The sequence below is a fragment of the Gallinula chloropus genome, assembly GCF_964237585.1.
Source record: "Gallinula chloropus genome assembly, chromosome: Z".
Classification (NCBI taxonomy): domain Eukaryota; kingdom Metazoa; phylum Chordata; class Aves; order Gruiformes; family Rallidae; genus Gallinula; species Gallinula chloropus.
In genome coordinates, this window is record NC_140089.1 from 73,145,519 (window position 1) to 73,169,335 (window position 23,817).

Genomic DNA, 23,817 nt, shown 5'->3' on the forward strand with positions numbered 1-23,817 from the left:
CTCTTTTTTCTGAGGGAGGACTCGAAGGATTAAAAGGCAGCAACTTCTGAAGGCGATTTGTCCCCTGAGTTATGGATGTTGGTGCACTTACTTCAGGCCAGATCAGAGCTCAGAGGGATCTAACCAGAAGCAGCAACCACCGGCTCTCCACTTGCCTTTTACCAGGTTTTACCCTTCCAGTATGTTTCATTTGATAAGACATTTTCCAGCGCCCAGAGTTTCAGTACAATGTGCAAATGGATACTGACAAATGGTGCCTCAGCCTTTTCCCACCTGCCTTGTTGCTGCTTGCTGCTGCTCTTCTTGGTGTCTTCTGTGCCTGTCACCTGCCATGACCTCGGCCAGGACATGCTGTCCCCGGAGGCCGCCAACTCTTCTTCATCATCCTCCTCCTTCCCCTCGTCCTTCTCCTCTCCTTCCAGTGCGGGGAGACACGTGCGGAGCTACAATCACCTCCAAGGAGACGTGCGCAAGAGGAAGCTCTACTCTTACAACAAGTACTTTCTCAAGATCGAGAAGAACGGCAAGGTCAGCGGCACCAAGAAGGAGAACTGCCCCTTCAGTAAGTACCGCTCTGCCGCCGCGCTGCGCCCCCCGAGCGCCCCGGCCGCTGCAGCCCCGGCGCGCCCGAGCCCCTTCGCCGGGGAGGGAACGGGAAGGTGATGCCTCGGCGCGGAGGGGGAGCGGGGTAGAGGGGGGTTAGGGGGGGTGCTCCTACGGGACGCTGCTCTCCGCCAGCCCGTATCTGCAAATCTCTCCGGTTAGGTTTATTTTGCAAATGGCTTCGCCGAGCACAGTTTGTTTCTTTGCCTGGCAGAAGAGCAAATTAGAAAGATTTGTAAGGACGTGGCGCGGAGTGTGTGGGGGCATTGTTTCCTGAATCTGAAAATCATTATCCCCTGTCATTAAAGTGCCTTGACGAGAACTCTATATTGAAACAATGCATCGATTTCCCCCGCGCACACACACGCTCTTCTCCCCCAGCCGCCCAAGAGCTGTCTGCTCCTCTCCCCCTCCTCCCCGAGCCTGGAACAGAGAGGGGCGGGGGGGTTTCCGTCGGGCTGCGATTTTGCCCGGGTTTCCTCTCTGCCGTGGAGGTGCCCCGCGGACGGGGGGAGCCGGTGCGCGGCCGCGCAGCCGCCCGCTGTAAGGCGATGCTGGTGACTTGGCGTGCGCGCCGCGTTGGGGCTATACCGCTATACCGCTACACGCTCCATTGTAAACATCTGGGGCTGGGTTCGCACAGACCTCACACGCATTTCATTGTCACTTTTAAAAAGAAAAAAAAATTTCAAAGTAAAAGTCATATGTCTGTTTCCATGGCTGTAGTTTCAAGCTTTTCTGTAAGTACTAATTAGGCTTTTAGTAACAGTATGTTTCTGGTGATGTATTCTTGGCTGTCAGTGCTAGAAATGTAACCTTTATTCGGTTTTCCTGCCTGTGCAATCTCAAATTGAAGTAACCCTAGTAAATCACAATATATTGCATTGTAACTCTTAAGTGACTGCATCCCACTACAGGAGCATGCTGAGAAAGTGAGGTCTGTTATGCGAATGCTAGAGGAAAATCTTGACTTCGCTGGTGGAGTCATTTTGGTTCTTGGGTTGTTTTACATAAATCCAGATAAACCTGGGCATAAATCTCTTTTTAAATTAAACCAACTTAAAGTGACTTAAGTATATCCCTTGTTAGCTGATGTGTAAAAGTATGGAGTACTTCAGCAAGTTGCTTTGCTGTATGATAGACATAGCTGTTAATTCAGCTATATACCCATAATAGGCTTATAAACAGGGAGGAAAGGGCTACTGTATCATATGTCACTACATTACTTGCTCCACCTTGCAACTTCATATTTTATCACTTGATAAAATCTTTAGATATCAAAAGCTTTAGATGTCAAAGCAGCTGACTCTTAGAACCTCATTTTCTCTATTTCAAAGAGCCAAATTCTTGAAAAACAGCTAGGATGAAGGCTTCACTTGAATGAATTTGTGTGGAACCGGGTCCTGGCATTGTAATTTTTAGATTTGTGTTTGGTGGGGTTTTGTGGAGAAGGACAGCATCACGCCCCTGAATTGGGATTGTGAAAGCTTTGTGTGCATCTCTGAGAACACCAGCTGTTCTGTATAGAACATTGCTGCTGGAAAGGCCATAAGGGGCTTAACCTAACAACAGCGTACTCAGAGAAGTAACTACTCATCTAAGCAGTCCCATGTAACCAGCAGAACTGTTCAGTGAGTCAAGTTGCACACATGCGGTGAGCTTCTGCAAAATCTTGCCAAGAAGAGGTAGAATAGACTGAAGTCCACGTATACAACTTACACCTTCAATCTACAGGCAAGAATGTGCCCTCTGTTACTATAGGGTACGATTCTCTTTTTCTGGTCTTCCAGACACTGCATCATGAAGAGAACTGGCTTTCTTGGTGATGTTATGGTTATTGTCACAACTGCAGAATACCTGTTGAAATACAGGAGAATGTTTGGGGTTTTTTCATGTAAAAGCCAAACAATGCCTCTAATGTAAATAATTGTATATTGCCCCTCAAGTTCACGTGAAAGGACTCACAACTTTAAAACTTGGAACTGTCTAACTGCACTTACATCATAAAATCAGATCTCGCAGTGTACAAAACACATCTTAAACTGCAAAACAATTAGAAAGTAGCAAAGTATACATCAAACAGTTGTATGTTCTTCTTCAATAGTCATTATTATTTGCAGTGTGAAATCATGTTTTCTGTAAAAGTACATATCCAGGACCATTTAAGTATGTATTTACTGTGCCTTTATTTCAAGGGTGTCTGTTGCAAGTGATCCACAAAATCAATGTTTTTCATAATGTCCCCTGTACACGTTCCATCATAACACTGCTTTAATCCCTATCTGGACTGATTCTGTGCAAATATATGGTATCTGTAAGATAGACTAAGATACATAATTACACATGAATAGATTTCTGCCATGCATAAGGTGTTACTCCCCCAGCCTACTGAACTATAGCCTGTTTAAGATTAAAGTCCATTTAATCTCTAATATTTCCTCTTTCAAAACCACACTTTCCCAAAAAAAATCTAGTGCCTATTGACACACAAGATTTTGAAAAAATCTCATTTGGGGGCTAATTTTCTTTTTCTCATATGCTAATGTTTAAAATCAATTTACACTGCAGTAAGGCCTTATCTGTAGGGCTGTAAGATTATGATATGTTGTGTAATTAGGCAGCAGCTTTTGTGGCCGACTGCCAATTAAGCACTGTCAAGTAAGAGGAACGGTTGGAGAAAGTCAGAGTAAACATTCAGAAAACAGAACTTAGTCTCCAGTCTCTAAATGGCTCAAGCAGGATTCATTGATTTGCTTTATAAATATTGTATAAGGTGTGCTAAATAAGGTTTCCTCTGGCAGATGTTTTCCAACTTGATTCCTTGAAACTATTCCATCAGCTGTTCTCTACCTGTAGAGTATTGGGAACAGAGGTGGCTTCTGACCGCTCTGCCAGGAGGCTGGGGGAGCTCCTACCATTTGGCTTAGTTGGAGCGTGTCTTTTACTGGATAGGACACTTCTTAGGTTTTCTTTTTTACTGTTCCTTACATCTGGAAGTTTGTCTTTGTAATGCAACTATTAGCTTGTCCCACAGCACCACAGCTGTGAAGACTCTTGCTCCTGTTCTTGATAGAGCCATTTGCACGCATGAATAAGAAGAGCTGCACTGCCTTCTGGTGACTTCAGTACTTCTTGGGAAAAAAATAAATCCAAAGAGTAATTGCAAAAGCCTTCACTGTAACATGATTCTTGGGATGACCAAAAAAACTTCAGGCATGTATAAAAATGGACAGGTAACTGCATGTGTGACTTTAACCCAAAAAGCTTTCTTGATGACAGTGAAGCTCCTTGGGTTTAGTGAAGGGCATGCATTGAGCTAGGTTATACGTGATAAGTTGTTTTGGGAAAGCTTGAACACATTTTCAACTGTTACACTATTTCCAATTGACCTTTAAGGCAACAGAGCAGAGAGACTTCAAATTTACAGCTCAGAGCTTAGTAACCGAAGAACCGTAACACAATACAGAACAGTAACACAATACGCAATGCGTAACTAGCAGCAGGTAACCTGCAGTCCATGCAGGGAGTTCTGCCTGAGCAAAGGCTGCACGATCAGGCTATTATTTAGGTACATGCTTAGGGAGTGGAGTCTGTGTCACCGAGCCTGGATATAGTGGGAAGAATTGCTGGAGCGATTCCCGCGGGCTTTGGACCAAGCAGTGCTATGCAAAACCTACAGTAGATGGCGGCACAGCCACTGTCTGGTGTCACCTCTGCTCGAAGTAGGTGGACAAGAAGGGGCTGTATCCTCAGCTAACTGAGCTCACGCAATGCTAAAAGGGCTTACACCAGCTGAGAGGCTATTAATTGACCTTCTGAGCATTCAGGGAGGATTAATCCAAACAGTGCAAAGGCAGTGCAATTGCAGAGTATGTGTGTTCAGTGGGGAAGCTAGCATTAAATAATTAGCTACTTCTCCTGAGCTAACCTATCCCAGGCGTTCCCCCTGAGTATCTGATAACCTTTTATACATAACATTAGGATCCCTGATAGTCTTTAGTTTTGTTCTAGTTAGTGCAGGATCAGATTGACGAATAGCAGGAAAGCTTTGAGCTTCATTCTGTAACCCAAAAGTCTGTAATTGCTAGAAATGTTTGAACATTGTTACTACTGAGGAAAAGTGTGTCCATATATGCATGGCATATGAACGCATATTTTTGCTATATATTGGGTTACATGCTTAAAAGGGGCGCTAAATGTGTTTTAAGTATACTTAGTTTGATACTCAGGGTTTTTTTATTGTATAGTAAAATATAAAGCTTACCTTAACCTCACCTGTAAACTTGGTAAAATATGTTCGTTTGATAATGAATATTTTTTAAGCTAGCTGTTTGGGTTTATCAGCTCCTCATCAGGTGGCATTTGTAAGTTAATGGAGAACTTTTTTCTGCTTTTCTCCAGACTGATTAGTAGGCATATGTATTTTGTTGTTTTATTCTCCACAGAGATCCGGGGTTTGGGGGTTTGGTTTATTTTTTTCAACCTAAAAGACTTAAAATAGGGAGTAATACTGATTCAGTAAAGTAATTTAAAAATTAGGTTCTTCAGTGTTAAATATGTAAGTCCTAATGGAGGTTATTTCTCACTATAAGTCTTTTTTTTTGTCCTCTGCAGAACTGAGTCATGTAATTTATAACCAGCAGTATACAACCGTAGTCACTTAGGATTTATGAATGTGGAAAGAATTGTACTATTTAACATCTACATGACACTCTCCTGTCACCCTTACTGCATTCCTGCCTTGTGGACCCTCCATGGTGATACTGTAGCCCTGTCATAAATCTGTTCAAAATATACAGTTGTAAGAAGTCTTTTTGTCTTCATAAATCTAACTTATAGCCACTTGAAGAAAAAAAAAAGTTAGGTGCAATTTGAAGTTTGTTGTTCTTAAATCTCAGAAGAAAGAAACCAAGGGGTGTGCGGGCTTGTAGATGTCGTGTTGCTGTTTTAATGGGAGGGCTTTCAGGTAGTGGCTAGGTCAAAGCTTCCCTGGAAGATGGCATTAGCTGAGTGAGCACTCTAGAATGTGCTTACACTTCTGAAACATCTTGGATGCATTCACTCATAGGCTAAGATCCTCTGTTTTGAAATAAGGCATTTTAAGATGACTTTCAGATGTCTTTGAGCTGTATGTATGAATAGGGGCCTTTTCCCTTTCAATAGGAGTCAGATCAGATCCGGCAATAGGGGAGTTTTCATTTATTCCACAGAACATTTCATTTCAGAAAAGGGAAAACTCTTCTATGAGCAAATTTTGCTAACCTGTGTGTCTTAAATTAAAAATAGCAGGTACCAGAATGAACATATGGCGACATCTCCTGTCATGGTGGATTCCTGGCTTTTCCTCTGAGCAAGTAATGCAATTGCAGAAGGTTCTAAATAGGTGAAAAAAATCTTTGTAAACAATATTGTGTTTCAATTCTTAAGGTTAATATTTGGGAAGATTGAAATAGTTTCAGCAAAGCAGAGAAATTACTTGGTCAACTTGGGATTTAATATAACGTTCCCTTCATGACCTGGTTTTGTTTGTTTTCTCAGTTTTCTCAAGGGCTTTCTGAAGCAAGCTCTTGCAGTCCTTCCCCAAAACAGAACCCAGTTGAAATTTCAGTTTGCATTTTTGAATGCTTGCTTCCATTGATTGCAGTCACAGTAATACACTGAACTAATTTATCCTTTTATTCTGGGGTTTATAATCTAATGACCTCTTTGCCACTTCGAACAACACAGTATTTTGAATGCTTATCAGCATTAGCAGTCAACATCATCTTGACAGAATTGTAAGGAAACATAATTTTTGCTTGCTTTGGGCTATAAAAACTAAATTATCAGATCAGAAATGGAGGATGCATTTAGTTAACATCAGTGCATGTTTTAGCATACAGTCGGTACTTAGACTGATTCTCCTTTAGTTTTGACAACTTATTTTGATGCAGTATTTTAATGTCTTTGCAACCCTTAATTTCTCAGATTCTTCAAACACACAAAAGTAGTCAGTGGTATTTGTAATCATTAGTTCTGTTAATTAGAAAAATTCTAGTTAACAGAACTAGTGGTAACTAGTATTAATTGCTTCTGTCTCTCGTGCTCATGTGCTGTAAAACACCTCTATTAGTTATAACATAGTAGAAAGGGGATGGGAAAAAAGAGTTACAAGAAGTTTTGAAAAATTGGCCTGGGAAAATGCTCTGTGTTTATAAAGAAAATTAAAATCTTCAAGGGTAGGTTCGAGGAGGAAGTGGTTTAATCTTTAATCACTGAATGGATATTAAAACTGAATTCATTAGCTGAGTGAGTTATTAGAACTGATTATGCTACTTCATGAGTACAGTGTAAAAATAGAAGTTCCTAGAGAAAGAAATGGTTACAAGTGAGCCAGGTCACACTTTAAATAATGGCTTGAAAGGCACTCTGCTTTTAAATTAGGTCACTTGTGTTCTTTCTTTGAACATTCAGTTCTAATTGCAACAGTAAATCAAAGAATACACTCAAAGTAGATTCCCATGTAAGGTGGACAACTGGTCAGTGCCTTTTTACTGCTACTAACACGTGCATCCAATTACTGGGTTGATATACTCACAGTGTCAGCTGTAAAGCATTCCCCTATTTTATAGTTAGACTAAAGAATTACTAGTCTGTCCCGTTTCACATTTACCTCTAAATAATCTGTCAGTAGTGTATATCTTCTCCATTTAAAGAGGAATTTTCACACACATCGAAGCTGACTTTCAAGAAAAAGGAAATGTTGAAACTACACCTAAAAGTTTCATTCCTTTTCACTCTCCCTCCCCCTTCCATAATTTCAGGTGGTGTGCAAGAGAAGAAAAGGTTATGGATACTAGAAACATGAATGTTCATGAATTTTATATAAAACCAAAGATCAGATCTTTCATAAACCTTGATTTAGTAAAGCAATATGATGCCTACTCCTTTCATGGTGGAAAACATATGTGAGGGACAATAAACTTGGTTTTTGCAGTTCCTGACTCTTCCTACTGGGGGGACAGAATTAAAAACGTGGGGCCTGAGGACCATAGTTGTTCTTCCTTCTTATGCCATTGATATTATATGTTCAAACATTGCATAGAAATAAAGGAAATAAAAGTTTTTCTTTCAGGTTTCTGATGTGCAGCTGTGCAGCTGTCGTCAGTGTGTGTGGGAGTTGGGAGGGAATGCTGAAGGTTTTTTGGAAGCATTCAGGATGTTGTTTAATTGGAAGTAAGGCATGGTGCTAAGTGGATGCTGAATATAAATCAATGATATCATGCCCGCATTAGAGGAAGGGGATGGGAAGTATGACAAATGCCAGAGCAACCCTAGAAAGGATGACAGAAAGAAATAGGGGCAGCATGTGTCATGAGTGGGAGAGAAGTGGGGAGAAGGGGAACATAGCTTACACATTTTGGCAGCTGTGAACCGTCTGTGATGTTGAATTGTCATGTCTCATCTCACTGCATCATCAGTTTGTTCACAGCCTGAACCTACAAAGCCATTAAGGTGCCTGTTGAATTTGTCTAAGTGTGTGATCAGCATGGGGATAGAAACTTTTCCCAGTCAAAATTTCATTGTGCCTTCTCTGACCCTACTCTATAGATACTCTTTGGTGCATGCTCTGGGATTCTTTTCTTCACACTATCTTCTTCAAGACGATAAATGACCTGCTTTATTCTTAGTGTTAAAGTCAGTACAGGCTACTTGCAAGAAAACTCTGCCCTTGGAAGTAGTAAGTTGTTTAAAGCAGCCACAAGCAAATCTGTGTTAAAGAAGAAAAAAGTTGGTGTTTTATTTGGTTGGGTTTTCTTCAATTTTTCACTATGCTACTACTATCCACTATGTTTGTTATAAGAAAAAAACACCTGAAGAACATCAAGATATCCTACACTTCTAAGTGTTTTAATCTTTTGAGGGTGCGTTAGGGTATTTTTATGACTAATGAGTTTTGTTTTATCAAGTATGTCATATTTTTAAGCTTATCTTTAAGATCTGAAGTAGTTATATAGTTACAAGTTCATATATTCAGTAACAGTGAGCAAGGGAATATGGCATGACTGAATTAAGTATGAAGTGAATTTTATAATGACGCCTGTGGTTTTAGTGCCTTCTTTTCATATACTTTTATGACATTTTAGGAGATAATAAAGCTCTTGATGTTCGTTGAAATAGTCTCTTGACTTCAATGGAACAAAATTTGATCTCTGTGTATTTCCCAAACCCTATGGTTTTCATGGAGGTAAATATTAAAAGTGTAAACCATGTTGACTTAGCAGTACCTCTTTCATCCACATGGAGTACCTTAGTACCCGTGGCACCTGTCCCTTGGAGGTAAGGAAGATAATTAAATCCTTCCCCTGAACTGTAACCTTAGATGACTTCACTGTGTCATTCTCCCCTTTTTCAGGGGAAGCACGTGGCTCATGTTCTAATGACAGGACACATTTCCTTTGTCAAAACACTGGCGGCAATAAGTGCAATACAGAAATTGTGTGGTCACTGACTATCTGTAAATGGAAAACTAATAGTAACATGAAAAGAAGCAGCCATGTGAGCTGAGCTGTGGACACTTTTTGTTACATCACTTCAACATGTACACCTGGCTCCTGGTTCTTCAGCTGACTCTTCAGATGCTGAAACACTAGCCTCCTATACAATATACCTGTGTGGTTTTGGTGTTATCCTTAACAAGTATCTTGGTCAGCAGCCTGTAATTTGGCCAAAGGCACCACTGTGTATAAAGCGGAAAGTTAGTATGAGCTGAGTTTCACTGGGTGTTCTGAGGTACAACCACCAGACATCCAAACCACTGCAAGCTCTTTAAAGTATCACTTTTCTTGGTTCTGGCGGAAATAGCTTGGAAAGTGAGCACATGTAATAAATGGAAGGAAAATATGTTTGTTTCAGTTTCTTGCAGGTGAGGATGCTGGGTGAAGGTCTATCTATGTACAAGTGCACCAATTATTATGAACAGTAGCATTTATTTTCATGCCTGTTAGCTTTTATTCACAGACCAGCTTCCAAACACCCATGAATACAGTGCCTCACTTCTTAGTGAGTCATTAGAACTTCTTTGGGGAAGTTCCACTTGATTGGAGGCTGGCAGATGTTGCACCCATTTACAAGAAAGGTTGGAGGGAGGATCCAGGAAACTACTGGCCTGTCAGTCTGACCTCAGTGCCAGGGAAGATCATGGAACAGGTCATCTTAAGTGCTATCACACAGCACACACATGACAACTGAGTCATCAGGCCCAGTCAACATGGGTTTATGAAAGGCAGGTCCTGCCAAACTAACCTGATCACCTTCTATGACAAGGTGAAGTGCTTAGTGGATGAGGGAAAAGCTGTGCTAGTAGTGTACCTTGACTTCAGCAAAGCCTTTGACACCATTTCTCACAGCATTCTGCTTTAGAAACTGGCTACCGCTGGCCTGGACAGACACAGCTTCTGGTAGGTAAAAAACTGGCTGTATGGCTGGGCCCAAAGAGTTGTAGACCTAAATCCAGCTGGAGTCCAGTCACAAGTGGTGTTCTCTAGGGCTCAGCCCTGGGTCCAGTCCTGTTCCATATCTTTATCAATGATGGGGATGAAGGGATTGAACGTTCCCTCAGTAAGTTTGTGGATGACACTAAACTGGGAGGAAGTGTTGATCTGTCAGAGGGTAGGGAGGCTCTTCAGAGGGATCTGAACAGGCTAGATTGACGGGCTGAGACTAACAGGATGAGGTTCAACAGGGTCAAGTGCAGAGATTTACGCTTGGGACATAGCAACCCTGTGCAGTCCTAAAGGCTGGGGGAAGAGTGGTTGGAAAGCTGCCTGGAGGAGAAGGACCTGGGAGTGTTGGTTTAACTGCATGGTGAATATGAGCCAGCAGTGTGCCCAGGTGGCCAAGGCGGCCAACAGCATCCTGGCTTGTATCAGAAACAGCATGGTCAGCAGGTCCATGGAAGTGATTGTGCCCCTATACTTGGCATTGGTGAGGCCACACCCTGAGTACTGTGTTCAGATTTGGGCCCCTCATTATAAGAAAGACGTTGAAGTCCTGGAGCATGCCCAGAGAAGGGCAGTCAGGCTGGTGAAGGCTGAAGAGCAAACCTTATGAGGAGAGGCTGAGGGAGCTGGCATTGTTTAGCCTGGAGAAGAGGAGGCTGAGGGGGACCTTATCATCACTTACACCTACCTGAAAGGAGGTTGTAAAGACATGGCTGTTGATCTCTTCATCCCAGTGACAGGTGATAGGACGAGGAGGAATGGGCTCAAGCTACACAAGGGCAGGTTCAGATTAAATATTAGGAAAAAATTTCTTCACCAAAAAGGTTATCAAGCATTGGCTGCCCAGGGAGGTGGTTGAGTGACCAACCCTGGATGTATTTAAAAGATGGGTAGATGAGGTGCTCAGGAATATGGTTTAGTAGAGGATGGGTATGGCTGGACTCAATGATCTCAAAGGTCTTTTCCAACCCAGTTGTTCTGTGATTAAGGTGATTCTGTGATTAGCTCTGAAGAGTTTAAACTACCTAAGCAGCTAAATCAACATTTACTATGGTTAGGACTGGGAGGTGCGAGTTACACCCTTTCTGAGGTTCAGGACTGGATTAATTACAGCCATTTTGCTTCCCTTGGGCCTTGTTTTGAGGGCAGTCCTAGTCCTATACCAAAGAGAATGGAGGAGATGCTGAGACCATGCAGATTGGCAATTCTATCCAACCTGGCAATCCTGATGTTTCCTATTGACAGTAGACATTGGGATATACTACAGGACAGGGGAACAAAACTAACAAAAATCTTCACCTTAAGTACTATGGAGAGAAATTAACCCTTTCCCTCACAGTTCCACACACCTAAATAAACTGAGGAGTGGTAACTGGAACTCAAATCTGGCATTTAGACTATGTAGCACTATATACTACTTAATTATTCCTTGGTATTTTTGTTACACGGCAAGAATGTGACTGCCCATTGCTTCCAAGCTGGTAATAATTGTGTACTAGGAGGCTACAAGACTGAACCCACTGACATTGCTAAAAACATTTTACATTTTAGGATCACTGTATGGAAGACATAGAAAGAATACTATTAATAAATGCAGTATGTAAAATGCTTTGCTATAGGGCTTTGGATCAGGAAATGTATTTCAGCTGGATAGCACACCTCAAAGAACAGCTCAGTCAAGGTTGCAAATAAACTGATTGGGAAAGGAAAGGTCCAACACCAGTTCTCTTTGTAGAAGAGTTTGAAACTTAGAAAGTTTCTTAATGACTATGATGGATTTTTTTTTTATCAAAACAGGACTGCAATTCATTAGGCCTGGAACAATGCAGTAAGTCTGCGGAAAACTAAAGGTTCATGTCCTTCACCATGTGCTATGAAGGTACCCTGGGCATAAAGGGAGCTGGGGCACTCTTCTGAGTATCCTCTGCTCTTCCTGCTGATGGTCAAGGAACACAGAGGAGGAATTTCCTTAAAGGAAGAGGGAAGATGACAAAACTCTGGCACAAAAGTAGTCTGTGGGAACCAAGCTTTGAGTATAGAAAGTGCCATGAAGTGTTAGTTATGAAATATCAGGTCCTGTGTATGTTTGCTATCCATTGTACCACAACATTTATAAATGCATTTGACTTTAATCTCTCTTTTGTTCTTTGCTGCCTATAAAATGAGAATAGTAATAATTCCTACATGAGCAAGGGTGTTATGAAAACAAATTATTTATGAAACACACCAGTTATGATTGCCAGGGAAAAAAAAGCCCACCGGGGGGTAATCATTCTCTTTTTACAGAAAGGTTTGGATATCAGGAATTGCAAGAGCAGTTTTTTCCTCTGACAAAGCATGAAATAGTGGGCTATTACTTAACTCTACAGACTTAGGCCTTTGTCTTTTGACTAGGAAAAAGCCTTAAGATTTCCCAGGGAAAAAAATATAGCATCTTTTGCAAGCACTGTGTCAAGATTACTCAATAATTTTTTGAATAGCAGAATACAGAAGTTAATGGCAAAATAGCTCCTAACCAAACAACATGGGCGTAGGCACAAATTTGATCTGTCCTGTCAAGCTGAGCTCTAGATCTGGTTGTGCTGTGTGAACATTATAGTTACAAGAGATGTAAAAAATTATTTTGCTTTAAATTTACGAACACTAGGATGTTTCAACTCAAGGATTTATATAATTTCCTTGATTAAATAGTTCAGAGATTATTGTGATTTCAGTCTCATAATTTTACTGTCAGGTCTGTAAGTCAAAGAAATTTGAGCATGATCTCCACCTTAACTTATTATAACTCTGTTATATTTATTTTGGAACTGCCTTAATTTCACTGAAATGCTGCCTATGTGTTGGAGTTAAGATACTGGCATAATTTGTTTGTGGTTTATATAATTTCCTAGCTTTTTTAATTATTATTATTATTGATACTTCCTCTTCAGTGTCACAGACATTATTCTTTCAGTTTAATTTATTACAGTCACTTTTACATGTCACAACTTCTGTTTGAAATGACAGCCATCCAAGTTAAAGTCTTTTAAACTTTAGTGAAAACACATATAATGAGGCTGACACTTGGCTCATGTGGTATTAATCTGGTCTCTTGGTCATTTCTTCGATGTCTCCTGCTGCAGTCTGCTCTCAGAAAGACATATCTGCAGCTGGGGAATACATAAGATTAACTTCCGCCTCTCTGTGGCTTCTTGCCTCAGACCACACACCAAATAATTCCTCAAAGCATTATCCAGATTTGCTCAAAATTCACCATGCTTGCTTTATTTCTTCAGTTCTGCCACACATGCATTTGTGGACTCTGCTTTGCAGCTGATTCTGCTTATGAAACAGGAAACATTTTGCAAAGATGAGGATTTTGAGACAAACAGTCTTCTAAAATATCTATCATTTTTCTGTGGAACTCTTCCCTTCTTGGTTTTGCTGATTTTATAAATGTACACAGTAGACCATAAAGGTCAGGAAGATGAAATAAATATTTTTTTTAAGAAAACAAACAAACCACAGTGCTTATACTCAGGAAGATCTTTAGTGCTGTCTGAACTATTAAATTCAATAATGCTACAAAAATATTGCTACTGTGTGGATAAAGTGTCAGTTGGCTTTCATATCTAAGGATCTCCAAAACATAATCACAGTTTAAAATACTTAAAAAGGGAGGCAGAGATGTGAGGTGTTCACACACCAAGGCAGACTCAAGAAGTGTCTGTAATGATGACCAGGAAAACCAATAAGTAAAAGCATTTAACTGCTTTCCATTACCTTTTACTTAACACAAGAAATTACAACTGAGGTTACCAGACCATTCTCACTAAGTTCACGATGGGGATTGGAACATATCTTTGGTGTCTGAGTGAACTTCAGTCTAACATTTTCTAATACTCATTTTTTTGTTTTTTCAACTAAGTATTTTTTCAAGGTTTCATAATCTTTATGCTTTTCACAATAGCCAGTTGTGTGTGTGTGTGTGTGTCTGTATACACACTCTTCATTTATAGATGTGTTTCCTGTGCCAAGCAATGGAAGTTCTACTTGAAAAACTCCTGTTACACACTCTCAGACATGCTAATAATACAAGAGTAGATTGCATGATGATGTAACTAATATACTGCCTAAAATGACATTTCTAAAGAATCTGTAAGGGCCCTAACTGAAAAGCATACTTACATTTGCAAGAGTAATCCATGTGCAGCTATATCTGAGAGCACATTCTATCAGTGTTATGATGTCAAAGTTCTCATGATGTGAATTGTTGAGAATAAGTAGAAATCTGTGTCATTATTACAGTATTTGGGCCCAGTAGATTAATAATGTCCTCAGGACGATCACAGAATATGGTTTACCTAGGAAAAGATGACAAATGTTGGAGGCTTCTAGATGCCTAATAACAGCTTCAGTGTTTGGTCAGTTAAGGAACTTATCTCATTCTCCTGTTCCAATAAATACCTTGATAATAACTCCTAGTTAACATGACTTTGTAGCAGTGTTAAACTGCTCCTTTTTTTTTTTTTTTTTTTTTTTTTGCGTTCCTCATCCAAATGGTAGATTTGTTTTCTGATTTGAAGGAGAGCTGATACTCACAAGTCATATGTCACAAGCCACTAAAAGTGTCAAAATCTTACTAGCAGGCCCTTGGTGGCTTGTTAATCTTTCCTTACCCCCCGCCCCCCTCCCCCTGCTCCTTTTTTAAAGGAAACAGACTAATTCACTTAAATATAATGAGAGCCATGCTTGCCATAGACTACTTTTTAAACAGTGTCAGCCCAAGTAAGATCTGTCTTATTTCTTCACCTCCTTTTCTTGGCTCCAACAATTAAACACAAAGCTGAAAAATACAGGGGTTTATGGCAGAGATATTTCATATGTCAAATGAGAAATGGAGGCTGCCATTTTCATAACACAAAAATATACAAGTGGTAGGGCAGGGAAGTTTTTCTTTTCCTTTGTACCCCCTTTCTAAATTATCATCAGCAACATAGAAAGATGAACTTCTATGTTAAATAGGGTGTCCAGATGTAAGTTTAACCTCTTGCCCTCATTTTTCTAATTGGTTTCCATTAGGAATGAAAAGTAAAAATATCTCTAAACAAAAATAACTGATATGGTAAGGTGAACTTTTCAACTGGATAAGAAGATGTCTTTAGGAAAAGACAATGTTACAGCATCCTGTGTTAGGCCAACAGACCACTTTACTGTAGTGGTACATCCATACTCAGAACAATAACTCCATGTTTATTTTTTATAAGTAGTGGAAGAAAGTATGTTGAGTTTCAGCAAAAATGAAAGTAAAGGGTAGTTAAAATTCTCATGTATTAAAGAAAATCTAGAAATACCATGCTACACATAGATCTTGTTTGCTATTCCATGTTAGACTTTTAAATCTCTATAGACAACCGAATCTAGCTGGTTTTTTTTCCCTCTTCTTCAGAGACTGGCACTGAGGCAAAGAGTTTAAAGATAAGGATTTTCTCTCTTTTTTTTCAAGCTTATTTCATCATAACCCCCCGATCATTATACTCTTTGTGTTCAGAATGCAAAAGATGATACTCATGTTCCTAATATAAATGATAATTGAAGGGTAAACATTACAGTATAGCAGAGAATGACTCCAACATAGATGAACATACGTGACAGATTGAACAGTTTAACACCAGTTAAAGGTACACAAAGTAGAAGAATGGTCTACGGAAGTGATTGAAAAGATATAATAGGCAATTCTAAGGACAGAGGTATTAAAAGTATCTTCTCTTTGTAAAAATACCTGTCAGACAATGCAGTCAAGACAACCAGAAACATTTGAAAATTAATTGTTCTTAATGAGCAAATTTAGGATCTGCTGGTAACCCATAAGCTATCCTTTGTTAGAGTTTTCTAACTGAGTTTTTGTCATGAAAGATAAAATTTTAAGAGCTGTTAATCATAGAATGGTGTGGATTGGAAGGGGGACCTCAGACATCATCTCATTCCAACACCCCTGCAAAGGGCAGGGACATCCTTGACTACCAGACCACATTCCCCCAAGCTCCATCCAAATGGGCCTGGAAAATGTCCATGGGTGCGACATCTACAGCATCTCTGGGCAACCTGATGCAGGGCCTCACCTCCCTCATAATGGAGAATTTCTTTCTAATATCTAAGCTAAATTTACCCTCCTTAACGTCATTATCCCTTGTCCTGTCACTACATGTCCTTCTAAACAGTCCCTCCACATCTTTCTTATAAGACCCCTCCTTCAGATACTGAAAGGCCACATTAAGATCTTCCCAAAGCCTTCCCTTCTGCCAGTTGTTTTTTCTGAACCTGTTTTCATAAGAGAGGTGTTCTAGCCCTCTCATCACCTTTGTGGCTCTCCTCTAGACTTGTTTTTGCAGGTCCATGTCTTTTTTTTTACCGGGGACCCCAGAGCTGGACACAGTAACAGAAGGGACCTCAGAAGAGCAGGGTAGAAGGGCACTAAACCTGCTGGTAATACTTCCTTTGTTACTGCCAAGGCTTTCTGGGCTGCAAGTGCTCATTACCAGTTCATATCATCCTTATCCACCAACATCCCCAACTCCTTCTCAGTGCTGCTTTAAATCCATTCTCCCCCTACTGGGTATCTGTATTTAAGATTGTGCTGACTTATGTGCAGGACATTGCACTTGACCTTGTTGAACTTCATGATGTTTACACCTCTCCCTCTCACCATGAGAGGCTCCTGTGTCAAGCCTGTCAAGTCCCTCCTGATGGCATCCTATCCCTCCTGTATATCAACTGCTCCACAGAGCTTGGTGTCATCAGCAAACTTGCTGAAGGTGCACTCAGTCCCACTGTCCATGCCATTCACAAGGATGTTGAACAGTGCCAGTCCAAATGCCAACTACTGAAGAACACCACTCATCAGTAGTCTCCACCTGGACATTGAACCATTGATTATAACTCTTTGAATGTAATCATACAGCCAGTTCCGTATTTGCTGAGTGGACTGCCAGTCAAATCCATGTCAATTTAAAGACAAGAATGTCATGCCGGACAGTGTCATATGCTTTGCAAAAGTCCAGTAGATGACTTCGGTTGCTCTTATCCACCAGTGTTGAAAGCTTATCATAGAAGGCCACCAAATTTCCTAGGCATGATTTGTGCTTAGTGAAGCCATGTTGGCGGTCACCAATTACCTCCTCATTTTCCATGTGCCTGAGCATAGTTTTCAGGAGGACTTGCTCCACACTCTTACTAGGCATAGATGTGAGACTGACTGGCCCGTAGTTCCTCTGTCTTTCTTTTTTTCCCTTTTCAAAACTGGGATTATGTTTCCCCAGTCAATGGGAACTTCACCAGACTGGCCACAACTTCTCGAATATGATGGAGAGTGGCTTAGCAACTTCATTTACCAATCCCTGAGGAGCCATGGGTGCATTTCACAGAATCACAGAATCACAAGGTTGGAAGAGACCTTGAAGATCATCAAGTCCAACCATTCCCATCCTATGCTAAACCATATCACTAAGTACCTCATCAACCCTTTTTTGGAACACATCCAGGGAAGGTGACTCAACCCCTCCCTGGGCAGCCTGTTCCAGGCACTGACAACTCTTTCAGTAAAAACTTTTTTTCTAATATCCAATCTGAACCTGCACTGGCACAGCTTCATGCCATTTCCCCTTGTCCTGTCTCCTGGCTGAAGAGACCATCGCCCACCTCTCTACAGCCTCCTTTCAGGTAGTTGTAGGAGGTGATAAGGTCTCCCTTCAGCCTCCTGTTCTCCGAGCTAAACAGCCCCAGCTCCCTCAGCTGCTCCTCATAGGATTTGCCCTCCAGCCCCTTCACCAGCCTGGTTGCCCTTCTCTGCACTCACTCAAGGACCTTAATGTCCTTCTTATGGTGAGAAGCTCAGAACTGGACACAGTACTCGAGGTGTGGCTTCACCAATGCTGAGTACAGGGGCACAGTCACTTCCCTAGACCTATTGGCCACACTGGTTTTGATACAAGCCAGGATGCCATTGGCCTTCTTGGCTGCCTGGGCACACTGCTGGCTCATATTCAGCCTGCAGTCAACCAACATCCCCAGATCCTTCTCTGCCTGACAGCTCTCCAGCCAGTCTCCCCCGAGCCTGTAGCGCTGCATGGGGTTGTTATGTCCCAGGTGCAGCACTCTACACTTGGCCATGTTAAACTTCATCCCATTGGTCTCAGCCCATTGGTCCAGTCTGTTCAGATCCCTCTGAAGAGCCTCCCTACCCTCATGCAGATCAGCACTTCCTCCCAGCTTAGTGTCATCTGCAAACTTACTGAGGGAGCATTCAATCCCTTCATTGAGGTCATTGATAAAGATGTTGAACAAGACTGGACCCAGGACTGAGCCCTCGGGGACACCACTCGTGACTGGCCTCCAGCTGCATTTTGTTCCATTCACCAGCACACTTTGGGCCTGTCCATGCAGCCAGTTTTTAACCCAGTTAAGGGTCCACCTGTCAAGGCCAGTGGCAGCCAGTTTCTCAGTCAGAATGCTGTGAGAAACTACCTCAAAGGCTTTACTGAAGTCCAGATAGACCACAGCCACAGCCTTCCCCTTGTCAATTAAGCGGGTCACTTTGTCATAGAAGGTGATCAGCTTAGTTTGACAGGGTCTACCTTTTGTAAACCCATGTTGACTGGGTCTGATCCCCTGGCCATCATGCATGTGCTGCACGACAGCTCCCAAGGTGACCCTCTCCATGATCTTCCCCAGGACTGAGGTCAGAGTGACAGGCCTGTAGTTCCCTGGATCCTCCTTCCAGCTCTTCTTATATATGGGTGTCACATCTGCCAGCCTCCAGTCAAGTGGAACTTCCCCAGTCTGCCAGGATTGCTGACAGATGATGGAAAGGGGTTTGGCAAGCACATCTGACAGCTCTCTCAGCACCCTCGGGTGAATCCCATCTGGCCCCATTGACTTGTAAGTATCTAACTGGCCAAGTAGGTCGCTAACCATTTCCTCCTTAACCATGGGAACTTTGCTATTCCTCCCCTCTTTGTCAGCCAGTTCCTGAGGATGAGTACTCAGGGAATTTCATCTGGTCCCATGGACCTGTGCACCATCAGGTTCCTTAGTCTCAGATCTGATCTTTTCCTACAGTGTGCAATTCTTCATTCCCCCAGTAGGAACCTCTGTGACTTGAGTGGCTCTTCCTGATGAAGGTTGAGGCCAAAAAGACATTTGACTACCTCAATCCTTGTCCACACCCCAAGAAACTAGGTCTCCCATTTCATTCCAGGAAGGAACCACATTTTCCCTCATCTTCCTTTCATCACTGATGTACCTATAGAAAGCTTTCTTGTTACTGTTGATGTCTCTGTCCAGATTTAATTCCAACAGGGCTTTAACTTTCCTGATCTGATCCCTGGCTGCTTGGATGATTTCCAGGCTACCTGTCCTTGTTTTCAACTTCTGTAGGCTTCCTTTTTGTGTTTGTGTTTGTCCAGGATCTACTTGTTCATGTCCAGGATCTACTTGTTCATCCATACAGGCCTCCTGGTGTTTTTTCCTGACTTCCTCTTTTCTGGGATGCGTCTCTTCTGAGCTTGGAGGAGGTGTTCCTTGAATACTAACCAGTTTTCTGTGGTCCCTTGTCCTTCAAGGGCTTTTTCCCATACTACTCTACCAAGGACATCCCTGAAGAGGGCAAATTCTGCTCTCCTGAATTCCAGGGTTGTGAGCTTGCTGTGCACCCCCCTCACTGCCCTGAGGAACTCCACAATTTGATAGCCACTGCAGCCAAGTCTGTCCTTGAGCTTCATATCCTCTACCTTTACTGAATACCCTTCTTGTTGGTATTCACTAAAGATACCAGCTGGAGAGTGTCTGTCCTTTTGGAAGTGCACAGCCTGAACACCAGCAGATTTTTTATATGGATTCTAAATTCATAGTTTTAATTGTTTCATTCTTTTATTGTTAATGTTTTATTGGGGAGTGTTTAGCAGATTTTAACTGAGGAAAAGTTATTCAAAGAAAGTCAGGAGAAACAGGTCTTCACTGAGAAAGTGAAGAGACTATTGCAATTAGAGAATCAGTGACAGGACTGACTGAGGTGAATCCATCCAGCAACTTATTCTAACTGCTCTGCTATGGGTAGCTAAATCTCACCAACTCATATTAGCATTCCATGCTTCTCCTAACCACACATCTTAGCTATGCTGGGTTAAATACAAGATTTCATTCACCCTGGCTGATACAATCTAAAGGAGGTGTACAACTGGAGTGTATGGAAAGCGGCTAAGCTCCCCATAGGGAGATCATGTACCACTCGCTGGTATAGTTTGGTTTTTTCCCCCTTGAGCCATGATTCATAAGAGGGATGCAGGGTGCTTTAGAAGGGAAAAAAAGTAAAGGGAGTGTTAAAAGGATATAAGATCATCAAAATCATTCAGACTTTGAACAGACACAATCCAGTTTTAACTCTGTACTGAAGTATTACAGACCAGGATCTCAGTTTAGCATTCCTCATATTTCTCCAAAGTTGGTAATGTAAAGTAGCTAATTTATTCACACTGATTCCAGTTCCTGTCAGGATTATCATTTCAGCACCTTATAAAAACAATAATACCACCTTAGAACCTAGTCTAGGAAAAAATATCACTTGATTTTATGGGTTGTGCCAATCCTGGGAAGAGTTGTAGATGTCAGCTTTATAGAAGGCTGAAGTAGCTGAAGGAAAAGGTCAGTGTTGGGATAAAAAGGGAAAGGAAATAAAAAAAGAATTCCTTGTGCTGCAAGCTGTGGTGGGGAGAGCGCTATGAATTCATAAAACAAGCTCCTCATCTTTTGTGCGCCGCAGGCACCTTAGAAGTTCTGTATTCTCCTTATATATGTAAAATTTAAAGGCAAAGCACTAATGTTGGAACCATTTCCTTCTGGATAGCTTCAGCAGACAGATTCTGTGAAATAGCAGTCAATGCAGTGTATCAATGGCATCTTTAGTATACTTCCAGAATGCTCCTTCATCCACAAGATGGGCATTTCCAGATGGCCTCTTCCACCTACAAACATCCTGTCAGTGGCAGTTTGAGAACTGTAGGTACATGGGGAGTGGTTTGTGGCTCTTGGCTTCAAACAGTTAAGTTTTACAAAGCCATGTAATATGTAACCAGGGAATTTATGGTACCAAAAAAAAAAAAATCTACTCATCTTTCTCTGGCTGCTTCTTTTAACATCAACTTTTGGTGGATCACTTCAAAGTGGTCAGGCAGTCCTTGAGTTCCAGGATCAGGAAGCAGTACACATTGCTGTGTGGTTTACGATGGTTGGGGAGCTCAGCTGCTTGTAGAGCCTCACCATGGGCATTTGTTACATGTGGTTGGTGTGCATCCGTTAATTAAAAATGTGTCAAGTTACAGGAAAGACAACCAAGGAAGACCTCCTGGGAGTCTTAGTATAACCCCTGTTACCATCAATGCTTGTTGTATAAATTTGTTCAGAAGTTTATCAAGTTCAGTGAAATAGCAGGTAGGTTCTGTTCACCATACTCCTTAGCTGAAGGCTGTTCTACAGTGCTCTAAGTGCTACAAATAATTATTATTTTCAAAGAAAATAACTTCATAATCAGCACTCTCTCCCCACATTTTTGCCCCAGTTAGCATTCTTAAATGCACCACAGCTTTTCTTCTTTGGAGATCACCACCACAACCTGTGCATAGGAGGCTGTTATACACTCTCCTTTGTTGGGTTGTTTTTTTTTCCTTTTCTAAACTTAATACGTAGAATTAACTGATATGCAGAGAACACTGTGCTGGTTCTGGACATGAAGCATCATAGCAATATTCACACAGACTAATAAGCTATATGTCTTGGTTGAGCATATTAATCTCTCTGTGGCACCCAGAAATGTTGCTGTCTTGCCTTCCAAAACCAAGTTTTCTGGGGCAGTTCGGTTTCAAGTATTTCTTGTGGGTCTTCTGTTTGGCTCTGTATAGACAGGTTCTTTTCTTGAGAGATAATGCTTTTACTCTCCTTCCTTTCTGAAATTGCTTCTAGGTGCCTGGTCTTAAGCCAGAACTGTGCTCAGTGTCCCAGACCTAAATGAAGAACTCCAAGACTGCCAAAGCTAACAAACCCCCCAAACACACCTCACATCTGCCACTTGGAAAAGGCTGCCTTAGCTCAATTACTGAACGAAATGTAGACTGTAGAAACCAGTCTGGTTTACAATGTGTTTGACAGGGCAGAGTCTTGGAATGGTTGAAGTACTCTCTTAGAGTTATGGTCAGAATAGACAAAGTGAATTAAAATGATTAATCAAATAATGTTACTCTCATTGATTTGCATATAAGACGTCTCTTGAAATTTGAAAGGAGAATATTGGTTTATGGGTGTTTTGGGGCAGAAATTTATTTTCCCCACTTTCTCAAAGATGTTGATATGCCAAAGCATTTTCCAATTAGAGTAAGAATGAAATATTGAAACAGACTTTTCTACAAAATCAAAATCCAAAATAATGTCAGTTTAGATGAGGCATAACATTTCATGGGAATTAGTTAGAAATATATCATGAAGCCTCTCCAAATTGATTTTTTTTTTAAAACAGTATGCTTAACAAGCTGTTTCTCTTGTTCTCTTGTTCTTGTATAAAAATAATTTTATCATAAATTTTAGAAAGTTGAATTGTAAATGGTTGAATCCCATTATTCTTGTGGGAAAAATTAATTTAGTAATAAATTTCAAGTGAAATAATATTAGGTCATAAAGGTTCTGTATGTAATTTACTAATCTCTAAGAACTGGAGAGTGAGCAAATAAATGCTCAGAAGAGAGTTGTAGTATTCTTTGCCAAAATAATCAGGCTTTTAAATTAAAGGTTTCTAAACACAGAGAATGCCTATGTTGTGTTTCACACAGGCCTGTGTCCAAGTGCTTGGTCCAGGCAAGCAGTTTGACCATCTGTAAAATGTCTAAGTTAATACTTGAGGCTCAAAGCACTGATGTCTGCACAGCTAAAGGAAAAGACATTTCCAACCAGTGCATAGTTAACCTTGATTTCTAAGAGTGTTTGCATTATTGAATTAGAAATTTTAGAGGCTTAGGGCACGTACCCATAATGGCTTAACACTGTGCACAGAACTGATGATTTGCATACAGACACCTGCCCACAGGTCACTATCTCTCTGTCCCATTCAGAAAGGAATAGGCAAAGCTCTGCTTTTACTTCCTTGGCTTCATTTCCCAGTGTTATCAATGGATTTACAGTAAACATTAGGAATTAAGTTTTCTGCTCTCCAGGCAAAAAGCATTGCTTTGCCTGACTTAATTCCCTTTCCCCTTCTATTTGTTGTGGATACAAACCAGGATGAGCAACGAGTACCTTTTTCATTCCTTTGTATTTTTCTTATGCTAAACACACATTTGTATTTAGAAAAGCACTTTAGAAAACAGCGTATTATATGTGGCTGTGTATCTGCATTTGATATAATTTGTGACAGTGTCTTGCTTCTGTGTTGAGGAGGAGTGAAAAGAATGCGTTGACAATTATTTTTTTTTCATATTTTGACAGGTCTTTTCAATATAGTATTTCCTTAAGCTTTTACGTATAATTTCACTTGTTCCTGCCATTCTACGATAGATATATCAACCAAAGCTAATCTTAGCACTCCCCTGATGCATCAAGATATCACAGGAGAAGTGTGGACTGTTGCAGTTGATATATGGAGATAATGGGCACCACATGACGTGTTTTTTTTTCTGTTTTCCTTGTCTTTAACTGTCTGTATGCCTGGCTTTAA

At 41.0% G+C, this 23,817-nt stretch overlaps 1 protein-coding gene across 1 annotated transcript in view; it reads left to right on the plus strand.

Annotated features, from left to right (window-relative positions):
* Positions 1-228: 228 nt before the first annotated feature.
* FGF10 (fibroblast growth factor 10) overlaps positions 229-23,817 on the plus strand; it is a gene marked incomplete at both ends in the record, with an annotated part of 63,877 nt that continues 40,288 nt past the window's right edge. The window contains one exon of the mRNA XM_084278632.1: positions 229-562. Coding sequence (XP_084134758.1) covers positions 229-562 — 334 coding nt within the window. The remainder of the gene's footprint in view (positions 563-23,817) is intronic.